The 19,264-nt window shown below is 56.8% G+C and overlaps 2 protein-coding genes across 6 annotated transcripts in view; both read left to right on the top strand.

Annotated features, from left to right (window-relative positions):
• Nucleotides 1-18,826, top strand: part of LOC116954637 (thyroid hormone receptor beta-like) — a 57,540-nt gene extending 38,714 nt beyond the window's left edge. For 4 of the 5 annotated variants that reach the window (XM_076052463.1, XM_076052460.1, XM_076052461.1 and 1 more), the window contains 6 exons: nt 5,546-5,646; nt 8,053-8,200; nt 9,857-10,065; nt 12,046-12,180; nt 13,100-13,424; nt 14,356-18,826. In XM_076052463.1, coding sequence (XP_075908578.1) covers nt 5,546-5,646; nt 8,053-8,200; nt 9,857-10,065; nt 12,046-12,180; nt 13,100-13,424; nt 14,356-14,597 — 1,160 coding nt within the window. In that variant the 3' untranslated portion in view covers nt 14,598-18,826. The remainder of the gene's footprint in view (nt 1-5,545; nt 5,647-8,052; nt 8,201-9,856; nt 10,066-12,045; nt 12,181-13,099; nt 13,425-14,355) is intronic. The other variant, XM_032975309.2, reaches the window with a different exon arrangement.
• Nucleotides 10,309-12,018, top strand: LOC142905662 (uncharacterized; the record flags this gene model as incomplete). Its single annotated transcript, XM_076052586.1, has 1 exon — nt 10,309-12,018. A coding segment is annotated over exon 1 (1,710 nt), but the record flags the coding sequence as incomplete, so codon positions are not given.
• Nucleotides 18,827-19,264: the final 438 nt, after the last annotated feature.

Genomic DNA, 19,264 nt, shown 5'->3' with positions numbered 1-19,264 from the left:
CCGCTGGTACCAGTCATCGGCAAGTCCACTCAGCTCCACATCTTCCTGTACCACATCACTCCATCTCTTCTCTAGCCCGTGCCGCACCCGTTTAGCCCCCTCGATCCGGCCGAACAAAAACTGTTTAGGCATGCGGTGGCTGGGCATGCAGGCTACATGGCCCAGCCAAACGCAGCCTTGCCTGCCGGAGGAGCTCACCAATGGGACTTTGTCCAGATCTTTCAAGGATTTGTGAGCTCCTCACACAATCCAATCTGGTTAAACCCAAGATGGGTTGTAGGCAGGCCAGCCTAAATGTTTATAACCGGCAAAGATGTTCCATTAGGGGCGTCCACGTTTTGCAAGCGTAGAGAAGGGAGGGAGAGAGTGACCGTGGCCGAGAAGACCTGAAGCTTCGTGCTGAGCGACAGACCAGGTAGCTTCCACACAGCGTTACGCAACCGATGAAAAGATAATGCCACTCGACCGATTCGGAGTGAGAGCTCTGCTGTTAAACCAGAACCGGTCATGAGCACACTGACCAGGTATGGGAAACTCTCCACTCTCTCCACAACTCCCTATCACCAATTGGGAGTTGTGGGGGTGGAGTGTTCGTTGGTACGAAATACCCAGGCAGGTGCTTAGTTTTGGTGGAGCTGATGGTAAGGCCCCACCTCTTTGTGGTAAGCTCCAGGTTCAGCAGCAGCGCCTCCAATTCCTCCTCTGAGTGAGCAGCAATTACCAGATCATCGGCATACATAGCATGGTTGAGCAATAGGGAGCCATCATCCCTTGACCGCACCCGGGCATCGATCAGCCTCCCATTGTATCTGTGCCAGATGGAAATTCCTCCGGTAAAGTTATTGAAGGCTTCATGAACTACGTGATCGAAATAGATGTAAAATAATGTGGGAGCCAGAGGACATCCCTGTCGCACCCCAAGGTGAACAGGGAATGGCTCCGACTCCCGGCCACGTAGTTTTACCCGAGCCCGCTCATCATTATGAAGGTCCTTAATGATCGTGAGCAGAGGGTCAGGGACTCCAAAAACATGAAGAACAACCCAGAGCCCAGGCCTACTGATGGTATCATAGGCCTTGAACAGGTCAACAAAGCAGAGATGTAGGTCTTGTGGGAATTCCCCACACCTCTGCTGTAGCAGATGGACAGAAAATAAGTCATCTGTGCAGTACCGCCCTTTCCTGAAACCACATTGGGGCTCCGCAAGCCTCTCCTCAGTGTGCCTAGCAAGGCGATGTTGAATGATCCTTGCCAGGACCTTTCCCGGCACACTGAGGAGTGAGATGCCCCTGTAGTTGTTACAGTCTGTGCGGTCCTTCTTCTTATAGAGGGGGACCACCAGGGCATCCTTCCAATCCTACGGAACCCGTCCAGTGGTCTAGACTGTTATGATGTCATGTAGGGCAGCCTGTGCACAAACGCCACCCTCCCTCAGCATTTCTCCTGGGAGATAATCTCTGCCCGGTGCCTTTCCTGGTCTCAGACTCTGGATCCCCTTCAGTACTTCAACAGATGGCACCTCAGCCAGCCACTCTCAGGGGGTGACTTCTTCCAATATTTGAGGCATCGCAGCCTCGGCAGGGTTACCCCCACTTTGTCCCACGATGTTTTCCAGGCTGAGGGATTTCCTCTCCCCCAGGACCTCCCAGAAATGATCAACAAATCTGCAAACCTGTTCCTGGGGGTCGGAGATTAGATCACCGTTCTTCCCCGTAATGATGGTAATAGGCGTGGCGCTGCAGGTTACTTTTTTGATGGATTTATACAGGCGTTTGTGATCGCGGGCTATTGAGGCAGACTCCATCTCCTCAGCAACCCGCGACCACCACCCATCCTTGCAGCACCTCACAGCTCTCCGAACCTCCGAGCGAAGGCTGCGGTAAGTCTCCTCATTCTCCGACGTGGGATGCTGTAGCCGATGAGAGTGGTTCTGTCGCTTTGTCTCAGCCAGCTTGAACACCTCCTCTGTCAGCCAGGGTCTCTGGGGAGGTCTGGACCGTGTCCCCAAAGCAGCCATTGCAGCTGCATGAGCCCCAGTCCTAAACCTCGCCCATTTCCCCTCGACATCAGGAGGAGTGAAGGATGATGCCAACCCGAGCCACAAACGATGGTTCAATTCTCGCTTGCAACTTTCATCAGCTAGCTGAGACCATGCCACTAAGGGTTTGAATGGGGTCCTGGGTGTACACCCACCACCGGAGTGGAAGAATGGCAGGCGCATTTTACAGATGACAAGTCGATGGTCAGTGGGCATATCAGTTCCACGGTATGTCCTGGTGTCAAGGACATGGGCCCACATCTGCTGTTCCGTCACTATGTAGTCTAGCAGATGTTCTTGCTTGGACCCGGCATGCATCCATGATGTTGTTTGGATGTGCCGATGCTGCAACAGCGTGTTGGTAATTACAAGCCCATGGGCTGGACAAAAATCTAGCAGCCTCCTGCCGTTGTCATTGAGCTGATCTGGCCCATGCCTTCCAATCACTCCACACCAGGTGCCAGCATCATGACCAACTCGGGCATTGAAGTCACCCAACAAGATAACTCTATCTCGAGGGGCCACTTTAGCTAGCACCTGTGACAGGAGGTCATAGAAGGCATCTGACTCATCGGCCTTGCCTGCATCCCTCCATGGATGTTCGTCTTTGGTGGGGCATAAGTAACCACGACCACCACTCCTCGCTTCTGGTTGATGGGAAGGCGAGCCCAAAGTAGCCTGGTGCGCACAGCTTCCCACATCTCACCACCACGCTCCCATGCCCCCTTCATTATTTTGTTAAGAAGAAGAGCTATTCCCTGTTGTTTGGCAGTCTCCTGCCCCGAGAAGAGGACTGTCCACCCCTCATGGTGGCAGGAGCCAGAGCCGGTCCACCGGACCTCCTGAATACCTCAGAGATCCAGGCGGTACCGGTCCAACACCCGACAGAGGAGTGGCAGGCTCTCCTCCGCAGTGAGTGTTCGAACATTCCACGTGGCCACACGTAGTGGTTTTTTTGTTGTTTCTAGAGGAGCCCCGAGGGTAAGGATTCAGTCTCCTGGCTCCGCCAAATGGGGTTTGGCCAGGAGACGTCATAAACGCCTGTCCTCCCGGGGCCTCCGGCACAAGCTTATTAATTAAACATTTCCGTCATGGTTTAGTGGTAATTAATTAAAGGTGGAGGGGTTACCAGCCCCTCGCACCCGTCCAGAGCCCCCATTTGGCCGCTGGGGTGGTTACAAACACCATGAGGGGAAAGGCCAATTTAAATTGGCCCTCCCCCCCACGGCACTGCCCACCACAGCGTTGCCGCCCGGCACCACGAGGAGGTCGGGGGTTGTTTTTGCTGGACTAACCACCATCAACACCACCATCACCAACTCCACCAACATCGCTATTATAAACACCACCAACATCACCACTACCATCATCAACACCACCACCTTCAGTCTAACACGTAGGCTTTCGCGACCAATATTATTCATAATAAAGGTTTTTGGGTTAGATCGCGTAAGTATAAATGTGTCGTAACCCTCCACCACCTGACACAGCCAGGAAGGTTTGTCACGTAAACAAAGCGCCAATTAGTGACTACTTCAGCCCACCGGTGTGTTGGAGAGTAAATCCACAACATTTACGATTTGAGTAGTACGACGTTTCGCTGGTAATTACATCAACCAGCGTCATCGGGCGATTTGCCGGAATAGTGAAGCAATCCACCTGTTTCCGATCATCAACACCACCACCACCATCATCATCGTTCCCTTCTACCTGCCCGTTGCCATAAACCCCGAGATAACTGGATGAGTGCAGCCCCCCCGCCTACTCCCCGGTTCTCCCCTCAATAACCCGAACAAGAGAGGACAGTATGTTCTCTCGAAGCGGTAGACCAGTTACAGCGGTGTATGCGCACAAACACTCGCACTGATACACACGCATGTGCTCACACAAATACCCCCTGTTTGGTATTCGCAGACGTTCTGGGGCAAGTGCTGAGTAGCAGCACCTGTGATGAAGGCCGGCACGGCACACGATGGGGTGGGTGGGTGGCCAGCATCGCGCGCCCGCCGCCTTTGTCTCCCCAGTGGCTGAGTCGACCTCGGGGAGGCCCGGGACCGGTTCAGAGATAATCGTCACCGGCGTCGGCTGTGAGCGGGGATCGAACTTGTGCCGCCGGGATCGTAGCTAGGTGTAGCGCCTAACGCTACACACGCAACGTACCGTCACTCACGCACGCACACGTGAGTGGACAACGTTGGCACGCGCACAAAACTGCGTAACCGTAGAATGAAGAAACGTTTTAAAAAAAAAACCGGTTTTAAACGTTGTTTTTTTTTTGCTGAGCATATACACAGATTGGCCAGAGCGATTAGGGACGACGCCTCTTTACGTCTTTAAAAGCTCGAGGCGAAGACGCCGAGCAGCTGCCACAACGGTGGTGGGGCCGCAGTGCTGAGCACCAACCAGCCATGCGGAGCTGACCTGTTGGGGGGTCAAGTGCTGTTAATAATAACAATGATAATAATAATTTATTTAAATGTAACAAAAAAATCGCCCTTTTAAGCAATCATATTCTTGGTTCTTTCGGTAAAGGTACGTAGGTAGAAAATATAATTAGAATTGAAAAGTAAATTAAAAAATAAAAACAAAAGGCCCACGTCGTTTCGATTGCAACACAAGCGGTCTCCACCTGCTGAAGGCCGCTCGTGTTGCGATCGAAACGTCGTGGGGGTGTTTTTTGCTTTTAATATTTTGTTTTTATTTAATTTAAGTTGTATTTTCTATCTCCGTGACTTCACCGAAAGAACCACGAATATGAATTCCTGCAGTCACGAAAGTTTTAAGTGTAAAACTTTAAACAATCGTTCTTGGGGCGCTCCGCCACGGCGAGGCGGAACAGGGCTTCAGAACAACCAGTGTCAAGTAGAAGCGAGAACGACGCTTTGAAGAGAACTCAGAGAGAGCGTAAGACGCTTTAAACGGATGAGTTTGTTTTTTTTTGTCGTCGAGATTTGCAGATTTGTAAAGTGTCTCGTCAAGTCCCCTGACCTCGAAGGTTCAAGGAGTTCCAGAGTTCAGGCGCCGCACTTGCAAAGACGCCGTCACCCACCCCCCAGTGTGATTCCTCGAGACAATGGTACGGTGAACAGTGCACAGTGTGAAGCTCCTGAATGGTAGCCAGCAAGCAGCAGTGGGAGCAGCTAGCCCGTGAAGGCGGGCACGCCACGCGAACGGTGGCCGGGTCGGCCAACACCACGCCGGGCCGCCTTTGTCTCCCCGGTGCCGATGTATGTTTACACACTCGGTGCCTTAGTAAGGTGGCTACAGCAGAGGTGGGGGAGGGGGGGGTCAGCTCTTTAAGGACTTCCTTCGCGATCGTGTTGTTTATTTATTTACGGACCCCCCCCCCCGCCGCCCCATCACCAGCCTCGCATTGACCCACAGTGCATCGCGGCTCCCGATACATTTTAGTGTATTGTTGTTGTTCTTCTTGTTTAAAACCCGAATTTTTTTTTAAAAAAAAGTCTCTTCGTGTGTTCTGCTGTGGACGTCGTCTTTGTGTTGCAGTCTACATCCCCAGCTACCTGGAGAAGGACGAGGTATGTGTGGTGTGCGGAGACAAGGCCACGGGCTACCACTACCGATGCATCACCTGCGAGGGATGCAAAGTGAGGCTGCCCTTTCTGCTGCTGCCCTTTCTGCTGCTGCCCTCTGCTGCTGCCCTTTCTGCTGCTGCCCTTTCTGCTGCTGCCCTTTCTGCTGCTGCCCTCTGCTGCTGTCAGTCATCACTGTCAGTCATCACTGTCAGTCATCACTATCAGTCATCACTGTCAGTCATCACTATCAGTCATCACTGTCAGTCATCACTATCAGTCATCACTGTCAGTCATCACTATCAGTCACCACTGTCAGTCATCACCCATCATCACTATCAGTCATCACCCATCATCACGATCAAACATCACCCATCATCACGATCAAACATCACCCATCATCACGATCAAACATCACCCATCATCACGATCAGACATCATCCATCATCACGATCAAACATCAAACATCACCCATCATCACGATCAAACATCACCCATCATCACGATCAGACATCACCCATCATCACGATCAAACATCACTCATCATCACGATCAAACATCACCCATTATCACGATCAAACATCACCCATCATCACGATCAAACATCACCCATCATCACGATCAAACATCACCCATCATCACGATCAAATATCACCCATCATCACGATCAGACATCATCCATCATCACGATTAAACATCACCCATCGTCACGATCAAACATCACCCATTATCACAATTAAACATCACCCATCATCACGATCAAACATCACACATCATTCTTCTTCTTTGTTTTTTTCGGTAAAGTCACGTAGAAATAAGAAATAATAAAATTACATAATAGCGTATGACGTTTCGATTGCAACACAAGCAATCATCATCAGGTACAGAAGAGCTAAATTTACGAGAGAGAGGAGACATAACCGCAGATATATATACAGACACAGATACAACAGGGGATACAGAGAGATAGACGGGGGGAGCACACTAAATCAAACAAGGTTTAGCAAAATTTGGAAACCATATAACGCAACACAGAGGGTCGGTCAAAACACAATTAACGCATGGTCTGGTTGATTACGCTATTTCAAAGATTGCTAAATTGCAAGTTAAGTGTGAAATTTTTAAAAAATATACAGACCGCATAAACATATATAGACATCCAAGCAGAACGAGTTAGCACAGAGACACATGGAGAGAGGCAAGCACACAGTGATCTCTGTGTCAAGGTCTTAAATCGACAGAGAAGGCGGGGCTGAGATGCAATGGGACACAAATTAGCATGAAACTGCACATACTCGGCGAGACAATGGGACACAAATTAGCATGGAGCATGCAGCAAGGTGCTTAACACCAAGGCACAAACACAGGCAGAGACACCGCAGAGACACAAACTTAAGCTCCAAATTCAAGTTATCACCCATCCTCACGATCAGACATCATCCATCACTCTCAGTCATCAGTCATCACTGTCAGACATCACCCATCATCACGATCGGACGTCACCCATCGTCACGATCAGACATCAATCATAACTCTCCGTCATCACCCATCACTATCAGTAAGCACGTGACCTCTCCACGTGTTATGAAGAAGGGCCATTGCCCGAAACGTCGCCTGTTCTATATTTTTTCCCTTTTAAGGCAACACACGGTGGTGGTGTTGTTGACGAGTGTGGAGTCGACTTAAGCTGCCGACCGACCGTTCTTGTGGACCGCTGCCAGCGCAGCAACAGCACCGGATGGAAGTTTTTGTTGTTGTGCCGGTTGATGATTCGTAAACCATCTCAGTGGAAGACAAAAGTTTTGCTGGCTGTAGGGACGGACGGACGACCACGTCCGTGAGGACGTGCCAGGTTGCTAGACGTTAAAGACAAATTGAACGGCGCTCGGCCCAGAAGGGGAAGTCGACGGCCGACGCTTCGAGACGGCTCGCGGAGCAGCAGCCGAGAAACGGAACGCGCTTTCTCGGACGTCCACCGAGGGCGGAGAGAGAGCAGGCGCCTTGCGGGGGTGTCGTGGCCGGCCGGGCGTTGGCTCGGGGATCGAGGGCTTCATTCGGATCGAGCTCGCGGCCGACGCCGCCGACGATGCCGGCGGCGATTGACGAGGCGGGGCAGTTCCTCGGCGGGCGCTGCGTCACGGGCGAGGGCATCCAGCAGTGGCTTCGGTTGCCTCTCGCGCTGCGCTCGCCGCCGCCCGTCGCTACTCGCCTCTACTCCCCTCTCCCTTGGTGGTGGGGTGGGGGGGAAGAGTATTCATAGCCGGAACAGCCGAGCCTCAGGAAGGATCACGACAGGGAGAGAAGTATGGAGATCCCCACACTCCCAAAAGAGGAGGAGGGGGGTGTACCCGGCAAGGTCGACCCCTGGGGTGGCACGGCGGTGGATACCGGGGTTAGCCCCAGGTTGCCCAACGCGTTGGCGGCCAGAGTGCTGGAGCGGAGGCTAACCGATGGGGCGCCTTGGTCCGTGTCCGCGAGCAGGGCTTCTTCCGCCGCACGATCCAGAAGAAGCTGCACCCGCTGTACGCGTGCAAGTTGGAGGGCGTCTGCCTCGTGGACAAGGGCACGCGCAACCACTGCCAGGAGTGTCGCTTCAACAAGTGCCTCGCCATGGGCATGGCCACCGACCGTACGTTGGCACGCAGCGCCAGCACGTGGCGCAAGCCCAGATCACTATCCCAGATCACTATCCCAGATCACTATCCCAGATCACCATCCCAGAGAATTATCCCAGAGAACTATCCCAGATCACTATCCCAGATCACCATCCCAGATCACCATCCCAGAGAACTATCCCAGAGAACTATCCCAGATCACTATCCCAGAGAACCATCCCAGATCACTATCCCAGATCACTATCCTAGAGAACTATCCCAGGTCACTATCCCAGATCACTATCCCAAATCACCATCCCAGAGAACTATCCCAGATCACTATCCCAGAGAACTATCCCAGATCACTATCCCAGAGAACTATCCCAGATCACTATCCCAGATCACCATCCCAGAGAATTATCCCAGATCACTATCCCAGAGAACTATCCCAGATCACTATCCCAGATCACCATCCCAGAGAACTATCCCAGATCACTATCCCAGAGAACTATCCCAGATCACTATCCCAGAGCACTATCCAAGATCACCATCCCAGATCACTATCCCAAATCACTATCCCAGTGAACTATCCCAGATCACTATCCCAGATCACCATCCCAGGTCACTATCCCAGTGAACTATCCCAGAGCACTATCCCAGATCACTATCCCAGATCACCATCCCAAATCACTATCCCAGGTCACCATCCCAGAGCACCATCCCAGAGCACTATCCCAGTGAACTATCCCAGATCACCATCCCAGATCACTATCCCAGATCACCATCCCAGAGCACTATCCCAGAGCACCATCCCAGAGCACCATCCCAGAGCACCATCCCAGATCACTATCCCAGAGAACCATCCCAGATCACTATCCCAGATCACTATCCCAGGTCACCATCACAGAGCACCATCCCAGAGCACTATCCCAGTGAACTATCCCAGATCACCATCCCAGATCACTATCCCAGATCACCATCCCAGAGCACTATCCCAGAGCACCATCCCAGAGCACCATCCCAGAGCACCATCCCAGATCACTATCCCAGAGAACCATCCCAGATCACTATCCCAGATCACTATCCCAGGTCACCATCCCAGAGCACCATCCCAGAGCACTATCCCAGTGAACTATCCCAGATCACTATCCCAGATCACTATCCCAGAGAACCATCCCAGATCACTATCCCAGATCACTATCCCAGGTCACCATCACAGAGCACCATCCCAGAGCACTATCCCAGTGAACTATCCCAGATCACCATCCCAGATCACTATCCCAGATCACCATCCCAGAGCACTATCCCAGAGCACCATCCCAGAGCACCATCCCAGAGCACCATCCCAGATCACTATCCCAGAGAACCATCCCAGATCACTATCCCAGATCACTATCCCAGGTCACCATCCCAGAGCACCATCCCAGAGCACTATCCCAGTGAACTATCCCAGATCACCATCCCAGATCACTATCCCAGATCACTATCCCAGAGCACCATCCCAGAGCACCATCCCAGAGCACCATCCCAGAGCACTATCCCAGAGAACCATCCCAGATCACTATCCCAGATCACTATCCCAGATCACCATCCCAGAGCACCATCCCAGAGCACCAGCTCGGGCACTGATGCTAAGCGTCATCCCCGGTCTGCCTCTCCTCCTCCTCCTCCTGCTGCTGCCCCCCGTCTAGTCGTGCTGGACGAAGGCAAGCGCCTTGCCAAGCGCCGTCTGATCGCGGAGAACCGCGAACGCCGGCGGAGAGGAGAGACGCAGCGGAGCGGCGCGTGGGAGCGTCCGGGCCCCACGCGGCACGAGTGGGCGCTGCTGCAGGCCGTCACCGACGCCCACCGCGCCACCAGCGCCGAGGGCAGCCTGTGGAGGCAGCACCGCCGGTTCCTGGTGAGGGGGCGGCGAAAGCACGCAGAGACGCAGGCGGAGACGCAGGCAGAGACGCAGGCGGAGACGCAGGCAGAGACGCAGGCGGAGACGCAGGCAGAGACGCAGGCAGAGACGCAGGCGGAGACGCAGGCGGAGACGCAGACAGAGACGCAGGCGGAGACGCAGGCAGAGACGCAGGCGGAGACGCAGACAGAGACGCAGGCGGAGACGCAGACGGAGACGCAGGCGGAGACGCAGGCGGAGATGCACGGAGAGACGCAGGCTGAGACGCAGGCGGAGACGCAGACGGAGACGCAGGCGGAGACGCAGGCGGAGATGCACGGAGAGACGCAGGCGGAGATGCACGGAGAGACGCAGGCGGAGACGCAGGCGGAGACGCAGGCGGAGATGCACGGAGAGACGCAGGCTGAGACGCAGGCGGAGACGCAGACGGAGATGCAGGCGGAGACGCAGACGGAGACGCAGGCGGAGACGCAGGCGGAGACGCAGGCGGAGATGCACGGAGAGACGCAGGCGGAGACGCAGGCGGAGACGCAGGCGGAGACGGAGATGCAGGCGGAGACGCAGGCGGAGATGCACGGAGAGACGCAGACGGAGACGCAGGCAGAGACGCAGGCGGAGACGCAGGCGGAGATGCACGGAGAGACGCAGACGGAGACGCAGGCGGAGACGCAGGCGGAGATGCACGGAGAGACGCAGACGGAGACGCAGGCAGAGACGCAGGCGGAGACGCAGGCGGAGACGCAGGCGGAGATGCACGGAGAGACGCAGGCGGAGACGCAGGCGGAGACGCAGGCAGAGACGCAGGCGGAGACGCAAGCGGAGACGCAGGCAGAGACGCAGGCGGAGACGCAGGCGGAGACGCAGGCAGAGACGCAGACGGAGACGCAGACGGAGACGCAGGCGGAGACGCAGGCAGAGATGCACGCAGAGACGCAGGCGGAGACGCAGGCGGAGACGCAGGCGGAGACGCAGGCAGAGACGCAGGCGGAGACGCAGACGGAGATGCAGGCAGAGACGCAGGCGGAGACGCAGACAGAGACGCAGACGGAGACGCAGACGGAGACGCAGGCGGAGACGCAGGCAGAGACGCAGACGGAGACACAGGCGGAGACGCAGGTGGAGACGCAGGCGGAGACGCAGACGGAGACGCAGGCGGAGACGCACGGAGAGACGCAGGCAGAGACACACGCAGAGACGCAGGCAGAGACGCAGGCAGAGACGCAGGCGGAGACGCAGACAGAGATGCAGGCGGAGATGCAGGCGGAGACGCAGGCGGAGACGCAGGCGGAGACGCAGGCAGAGACGCAGGCGGAGACGCAGACGGAGACGCAGGCAGAGACGCAGGCAGAGACGCAGGCGGAGACGCAGACAGAGACGCAGACGGAGACGCAGACGGAGACGCAGGCGGAGACGCAGGCAGAGACGCAGACGGAGACACAGGCGGAGACGCAGGTGGAGACGCAGGCGGAGACGCAGACGGAGACGCAGGCGGAGACGCACGGAGAGACGCAGGCAGAGACACACGCAGAGACGCAGGCAGAGACGCAGGCAGAGACGCAGGCGGAGACGCAGACAGAGATGCAGGCGGAGATGCAGGCGGAGACGCAGGCGGAGACGCAGGCGGAGACGCAGGCAGAGACGCAGGCGGAGACACAGACGGAGACGCAGGCAGAGACGCAGGCAGAGACGCAGGCGGAGACGCAGGCGGAGACGCAGATGGAGACGCAGACGGAGACGCAGGCAGAGACGCAGGCAGAGACACACGGAGAGACGCAGACGGAGACACACGCAGAGACGCAGGCAGAGACACATGCAGAGACGCAGGCAGAGACGCAGACATGCAGTGATATGCACAGAGAGGTAAGTTCCGTCCCTTCTCTCACACGCACTCCCTCTCCATTTGCCCTCCCAACCCCCGTTTTTCTGTCCTCCTCCCCCCTTCCATCCCCCCCCCCCACCCTCCCCGTGGCCCCACAGCCGGAAGACATTGGGCAGGTGGTGGCAGGAGGCGACCGCGTGGACGTGAAGGCGTTTTGCCACTTCATCAGCATCATCACCCCGGCCATCATCCGCGTCGTCGACTTCGCCAAGAAGCTGCCCGTGTTCTGCGAGGTGGAGACGCGCACGCACACGCACACGTGTACACTCGGGCACACATACACACATGTACGCGCGTGCACACACACACACACATGTACGCACGCACACGTGTACACTCGGGCACACACACACGCACGCATAAGTACCCACGTACGGACACGTACACGTTCCCGAGTGCTCACACACGCACAGACGTGTAGATCACAACTCCAACCCCCCTCCACCTCCTCCACGTCCTCCACCACCTGGTCCCCTAACACCTACTCACCCTGCTCCACCACCTGGTCCCCTAACACCTACTCACCCTGCTCCACCACCTGGTCCCCTAACACCTACTCACCCTGCTCCACCACCTGGTCCCCTAACACCTACTCACCCTGCTCCACCACCTGGTCCCCTAACACCTACTCACCCTGCTCCACCACCTCCGCCCTTAGCTGTCCTTCAAGGACCAGATCGTGATCCTCAAGGGCTGCTGCATGGAGATCTTGTCTCTAACCCTGATCCTCTTCGCCTCCTCCACCTCCTCATCTCCTCCACTACCTCGTCCCCTAACCCCTACTAACCCCCCACCTCGTCCCCTAACCCCTACTAACCCCCACCTCATCATCCGCCACCTCATCCCCTAACCCCTACTAACCCCCCACCTCGTCATCCGCCACCTCATCCCCTAACCCCTACTAACCCCCCACCTCGTCCCCTAACCCCTACTTACCCCCCACCTCATCTTCCGCCACCTCGTCCCCTAACCCCTACTAACCCCCCACCTCGTCTTCCGCCACCTCGCCCCCTAACCCCTACTAACCCCCCACCTCGTCATCCGCCACCTCGTCCCCTAACCCCTACTAACCCTCCACCTCGTCCTCCGCCACCTTCCCCCCTCCCACCCCCCCCCCCCACCCCGCCCCCTCTCCATCCACCTCCACCGTAGTTGCCGTGCGAGGACCAGATCGTGCTGCTCAAGGGCTGCTGCATGGAGATCATGTCGCTGCGGGCGGCCGTGCGCTACGACGCGGGCAGCGAGACGCTGACGCTGAGCGGCGAGGTGGCCGTCACGAGCGAGCAGCTCCGCAGCGGTGGACTCGGCCTCGTCTCCGACTCCATCTTCGAGCTGGGCCGCTCGCTCGCCGCGTTCCACATGGACGACACCGAGGTGGCCCTCATGCAGGCCGTGCTGCTGCTCTCTTCTGGTGAGCGGCGGCGGCGGCGGCGGCGGCGGCGGCGCTGGCAGGATAGCGACGGTGGTGGCGGTGTTGGTACGTTGTGTGTGTGTGTACGTTGAACTTCTTTTGCACCGTACGTAGACAACCGTGCTAATCGGAGGTGCGGTAAGGCCGACTGACCGATGGATTGACTGACGGTGACTGCGGCGGTGGTAGTGCTGGCGGTGATGATTGGCATGGTTGACTACGTATGGTGCGAAAGAAGTTCAACATATATACGTACGTGGCGTTGGCGACCTAGGGGAGGCCCAGGACCGGTTCAGACATTCGTTACTGGCGCTGGCCGTGAGTGGGAATTGAACTCGGCTCGCCGGGTTCATAGCGCAGCACGCTTAACCGCTCCTCGCACACAAAGACAAAGATCCCCTGTATAGCCTGTTGGGGCAGGTGCTGTTAGCGAACACCTATGAAGGCCTCCCGCTCCACGCACGTTGTCGTGCGTGTGCCCGTGTGTGTGTTCATGTGTGGCACAAGCGTCGTGGTGACGTCACCGCCACTTAGTGGCGAATGGCGGTTGTTGTTGTTGTTGTTGTAGGTGTGTGTGTGCCCGTGAGCGGTAGTGTAGCGGTCAGCGCGCTGCGCTATGAACCTGGCGACCCGGGTTCGATTCCCGCTCACGGCCAACACCAGTGACGATTATCTGAACCGGTCCCGGGCCTCCCCTAGGTCGACTCAGCCTCAAATGAGTACCTGGTGCGGTGTGTAAACATTGCCACTAGGGAGGCAAAGGCGGTCGGGCGTGGTGCTGGCCATCCACCCCCTCGTGTACCGTTCCGGCCTTCATAGGTGCTCGCTAACAGCACTTGCCCCTACAGTCTGTTAAGGCTATATGGGGGATCTTTGTCTTTGTCTTTGTTCATGTGTGTGTTCGTGCGTGTGCCCGTGCGTGTATTCATGTGTGTGTTCATGTGTGTGCCCGTGCGTGTGCCCGTGCTCGTGCCCGTGCGTGTGCCCGTGCGTGCAGACCGGCCGGGCCTGACCTGTGTGGACGCGGTGGAGCGGGCGCAGGAGGAGCACCTGCTGGCGCTGGAGCACTACATCAACCAGCGGCACCACGCCATGCCCTTCTTCTGGCCAAAGCTGCTCATGAAGGTGACCGACCTGCGCACGATCGGCGCCTGCCACACCAGCCGCCTGCTGCACATGAAGGTGGAGTGCCCCGCCGAACTCTTCCCTCCGCTCTTCCTCGAGATCTTCGACGACTGACGGCGCCCCGGAGGCCCCCCACGCCTCCGGGAACGCTCGCCACCGGCACCGCCACCGGCACCGCCACCGGCACCACCACCGCCACCGGCACCACCACCGGCACCGCCACCAGCACCGCCACCAGCACCGCCACCGGCACCGCCACCGGCACCACCACCAGCACCTGTGGATTCCGTGCTTCTTGGTTCCGGCTTCTCTGGTTCTGGACCCTGGGGTCTAATCCTGGGTTCTAGATCCTGGCATCTAGATCCCGGGTTCTAGATCCCGGGTTCTAGATCCTGGGTTCTAGATCCCGGGTTCTAAAACCCGGGTTCTAGATCCCGGGTTCTAGATCCCGGGTGTTGTTTTGTGTTGTTTTCTTTGTTTTGGGTAGCATAGAGCCCGATCACTGTTACCGAGGCCTGGATTTTGTAATCGCGAGTTGGGGCCCCGGTGCGAGGCATCTGGCGAGACCCCAAGAGACACCGAATCAAAACAACGGCAAGCGACGGCGATTTGGAACAAAACGAACGCAACAGAAATAGCGGAAGGAGGCTATAAACTATTACTTAACCTTTTTCATACCAGGTAAGGCCCACTGAGCTATACAGCTGTTTTTTAGATGCCATCTGGCCACAAATGATAGTTCAACGAAGTGGCTTATCACGTGGACATTTATAGCAGCCAAATACTCTAGACGGATGTTTATTCAAAATGTGAAGGGAGAGAGCGGAGGACCCGGAGGAAAATCCACGCGACCACGGGGGGAGAGAGACAGAGACACACAAACTCCAAATATACAGCAGGCTTCAGGGTTAGAATCGAACCCACGGCCTCCTGTATACCAGGCGAGGGAGTCAACATCTCGCCACCATAGCTAAGGAGAGCGGATTGACGCCGAACGGGCAGACGAGCGAGCGGATAAATGGAGGGACATTCTCGCCGGTCGGAACGAAGACGGCCAGCGCCGGGAAAATCGGCGACCTCGCGGCCGACAATTTAAAAGTTCGCTGAATGTAAAAAAAAAACTTTTAAAAAGAGAAAATCAAAACGAGCGACGTGCGGTGGAACCAATCAAACGACGCGCGGCAGAGGCAATGGCTCGACAATCTATTTTTTTTTTACTTTAAAAAGATGAAGAGGCGACGGGCGACGTCGGAGGAGGTGCGCCGATATTCACCTCTGCGCGGACGAGCGAGCGGATGGATGTCCAAGAGGGGGGGGAATGGAGGGGAAGAGGAGTGCAGCTCCGTCCCTTGCCCACCCCCCCCCCCAAGGATCTGCTGGTTGCGGACGGACATCTTCAACCCACTGTTGCAAAGTTTCCACATTCCAATTGCAGGGGGACCAAACTGGTCGCTGGCTTTCCGCTCGGTGGGAGAGTTACGATCGGCGGATTCGACGATGCCGGCGAATCGGCCCCAATGCACAAATCATCTTATCCGTGGGGGGCGGGGGGCAGGGGGCCGGCTGGCGCGGGGAACCAGGAGTGTGGAGTCAGGTTCCAAATTTCGCGGACACATTTTTCCAATGAGAGATGTTCCATCCCCGAGGAATTCTCCCGGTGAAATATTTTGCCGCATAGCTTTGAGTACGCAGGGATGTAAATCGCCCATAGGCAGAGGCACGCACACAGACGACAAAGATCCCCCGTGGGGGCAAGTGCTCTTCGCGAGTAGCACCAACGAAGGCCGGCACGGCACACGAGGGGGTGGCTGGCCAACACCACGCCCGGTCGCCTTTGTCTCGACAGTGGCGATGTTTACACGCACCACACCAGGTACTCATGTTGAGGCTGAGTCGACCTGGGGTAGGCCCAGAACCGGTTCAGATCATCGTCACCAGTGTTGGCCGTGAGCGGGAACTGAACTCGGGTCATCGGGTTCGTAGCGCAGCTGCGATAACCGCTACACCACCTCTCCCTCCCACACACACACACATCTGTTTACACACGCAGGCACAATGCCCATTCAAAGATCACTAAAACCAAAACAAACAGAGATATTTCCACCTGGAGCTGCGGGTAGCAAAAAGTGAATTGCAGATGAAGAGGGAAACAATGGCTGGTGTGGTTAGTGCTAGGGTCTAGCTGGCTGGTGTGGTTAGTGCTAGGGTTTGGTTGGCTGGTGTGGTTAGTGCTAGGGTCTAGCTGGCTGGTGTGGTTAGTGCTAGGGTCTGGTTGGCTGGTGTGGTTAGTACTAGGGTCTGGCTGGTGTGGTTAGTGCTAGGGTCTGGCTGGCTGGTGTGGTTAGTGCTAGGGTCTGGCTGGTGTGGTTAGTACTAGGGTCTGGCTGCCTGGTGTGGTTAGGGTCTGGCTGGCTGGTGTGGTTAGTGCTAGGGTCTGGCTGACTGGTGTGGTTAGTGCTAGGGTCTGGCTGGCTGGTGTGGTTAGTGCTAGGGTCTAGCTGGCTGGTGTGGTTAGTGCTAGGGTCTGGCTGGCTGGTGTGGTTAGGGTCTGGCTGGTGTGGTTAGTGCTAGGGTTTGGTTGGCTGGTGTGGTTAGTGCTAGGGTCTAGCTGGCTGGTGTGGTTAGTGCTAGGGTCTGGTTGGCTGGTGTGGTTAGTACTAGGGTCTGGCTGGCTGGTGTGGTTAGTGCTAGGGTCTGGCTGGCTGGTGTGGTTAGTACTAGGGTCTGGCTGGTGTGGTTAGTACTAGGGTCTGGCTGCCTGGTGTGGTTAGGGTCTGGCTGGCTGGTGTGGTTAGTGCTAGGGTCTGGCTGACTGGTGTGGTTAGTGCTAGGGTCTGGCTGGCTGGTGTGGTTAGTGCTAGGGTCTAGCTGGCTGGTGTGGTTAGTGCTAGGGTCTGGCTGGCTGGTGTGGTTAGGGTCTGGCTGGTGTGGTTAGTGCTAGGGTCTGGCTGGCTGGTGTGGTTAGTGCTAGGGTCTGGCTGGTGTGGTTAGTGCTAGGGTCTGGCTGGCTGGTGTGGTTAGTGCTAGGGTCTGGCTGGCTGGTGTGGTTAGTGCTAGGGTCTGGTTGGCTGGTGTGGTTAGTACTAGGGTCTGGCTGGCTGGTGTGGTTAGTGCTAGGGTCTGGCTGCCTGGTGTGGTTAGGGTCTGGCTGGCTGGTGTGGTTAGTGCTAGGGTTTGGCTGGCTGGTGTGGTTAGTGCTAGGGTCTGGCTGACTGGTGTGGTTAGTGCTAGGGTCTGGCTGGCTGGTGTGGTTAGTGCTAGGGTCTGGCTGGCTGGTGTGGTTAGTGCTAGGGTCTGGCTGGCTGGTGTGGTTAGGGCTAGGGTCTGGCTGGCTGGTGTGGTTAGTGCTAGGGTCTGGCTGGCTGGTGTGGTTAGGGCTAGGGTCTGGCTGGCTGGTGTGGTGAGTGCTAGGGTCTGGCTGGCTGGTGTGGTTAAGGCTAGGGTCTGGTTAGTTGGTGTGGTTAGTGCTAGGGTCTGGCTGGTTGGTGTGGTGAGTGCTAGGATCTGGCTGGCTGGTGTGGTTAAGGCTAGGGTCTGGTTAGTTAGTGGTTAGTTTATGGACGACGAACGGGCCCCCTCGTGTCCCCCCTAGTCCCTCTTAGCCCCTCCACCACCCTTTAGTCCCCCCCCCCCTCTCCTCCAGCCTTCTCAGGGTGAATGAATTTGAATCACGTGGCCGGCTCGCCCCGCTGCCTCGGACGGCCTGGGCTCCAGTCCAGGCCCCGAGCTAGGGTTCCACGTGACGATACGGGATATGGGATACGGGATATGGTATTTGGGATACGGGATATGGGATACGGGGTACGAGTACTGGGGCGGTACGGGATACGGGTGAGCGTTGCAGCGCACGGCAGAATGTTTGACCTCAAAACGAGCGAAAATTCAAAATCCACGCCACCGCGGCTGCGGGGTTGGGTGGGGCGGCGAGACCCGTGGGGCCGAGTGACCACCACCACCACCACCGTCGACTGAGAGATAGCGAGAGAGAGTGGCCCGCGCAACGGCCGGCGTTGGGGCAGACGAGGCGTCGCGGTGGCTGTGACGGCGAGGTTTTTATTTTTACGAAGGTCGCAGCCGGGACGTTCAATCAGAACCCGTTTTTGTTGACCCGAGCTCGACGAAACGGGGGGGGGGGAACTCAATGGGGGGGGGCACACTGAGAGGGCAGTAGCAGCGGCCCCCCTCCCCAGTGTAAGAGGTCAGAGGGCACGAGACACCCGTCAGTCGTGATGGGAGGCGGACAGTTTTTTTTCTTCTTTTGAATCAAAACAAACGAACGGCGTGTGGGAGGTAAAAATCAAGAAGAAGGCAACAATTAAAAAACCAACACTTTTCAATCAAAATCCAGTGGGAAACTCCGCGGAATGTTTTATTATTATTATAGCAGGGTGGGCCCTGGGTGTGGCTGCGTGGGCCCTGGGTGTGGCTGCGTGGGCCCTGGGTGTGGCTGCGTGGGCCCTGGGTGTGGCTGGGTGGGCCCTGGGGGTGGCTGCGTGGGCCCTGGGGGTGGCTGCGTGGGCCCTGGGGGTGGCTGTGTGGGCGGGCACCGCCCCGCGTTGGTCAGCGCCGAGCGGTTCCTCGTCCACGTGCGCGGTGCCCAGCCACGTGGCTGCTGTGACGAGTCGCGGGGGCGTGGCGCGTGCGCCTGCACGTGACGACGGCCATCGACCGATCGATCGACCAATCAGAAGTCCTCGATTTCTCGGCTCGCAATTCGTAGCTCGGGCCGTGCTTTTTTTTTACGTTTTCGCATGACCCGCTTCCACCACTGCCACCAGCCA

This window comes from Petromyzon marinus, chromosome 56 (genome assembly GCF_048934315.1).
Source record: "Petromyzon marinus isolate PM22_M1 ecotype Great Lakes invasive population chromosome 56, UKy_Petmar_22M1.pri1.0, whole genome shotgun sequence".
NCBI lineage: Eukaryota > Metazoa > Chordata > Hyperoartia > Petromyzontiformes > Petromyzontidae > Petromyzon > Petromyzon marinus.
The sequence above is the reverse complement of the archived record's forward strand: the minus strand, read 5'-3'. Positions and strand labels throughout refer to the sequence as shown.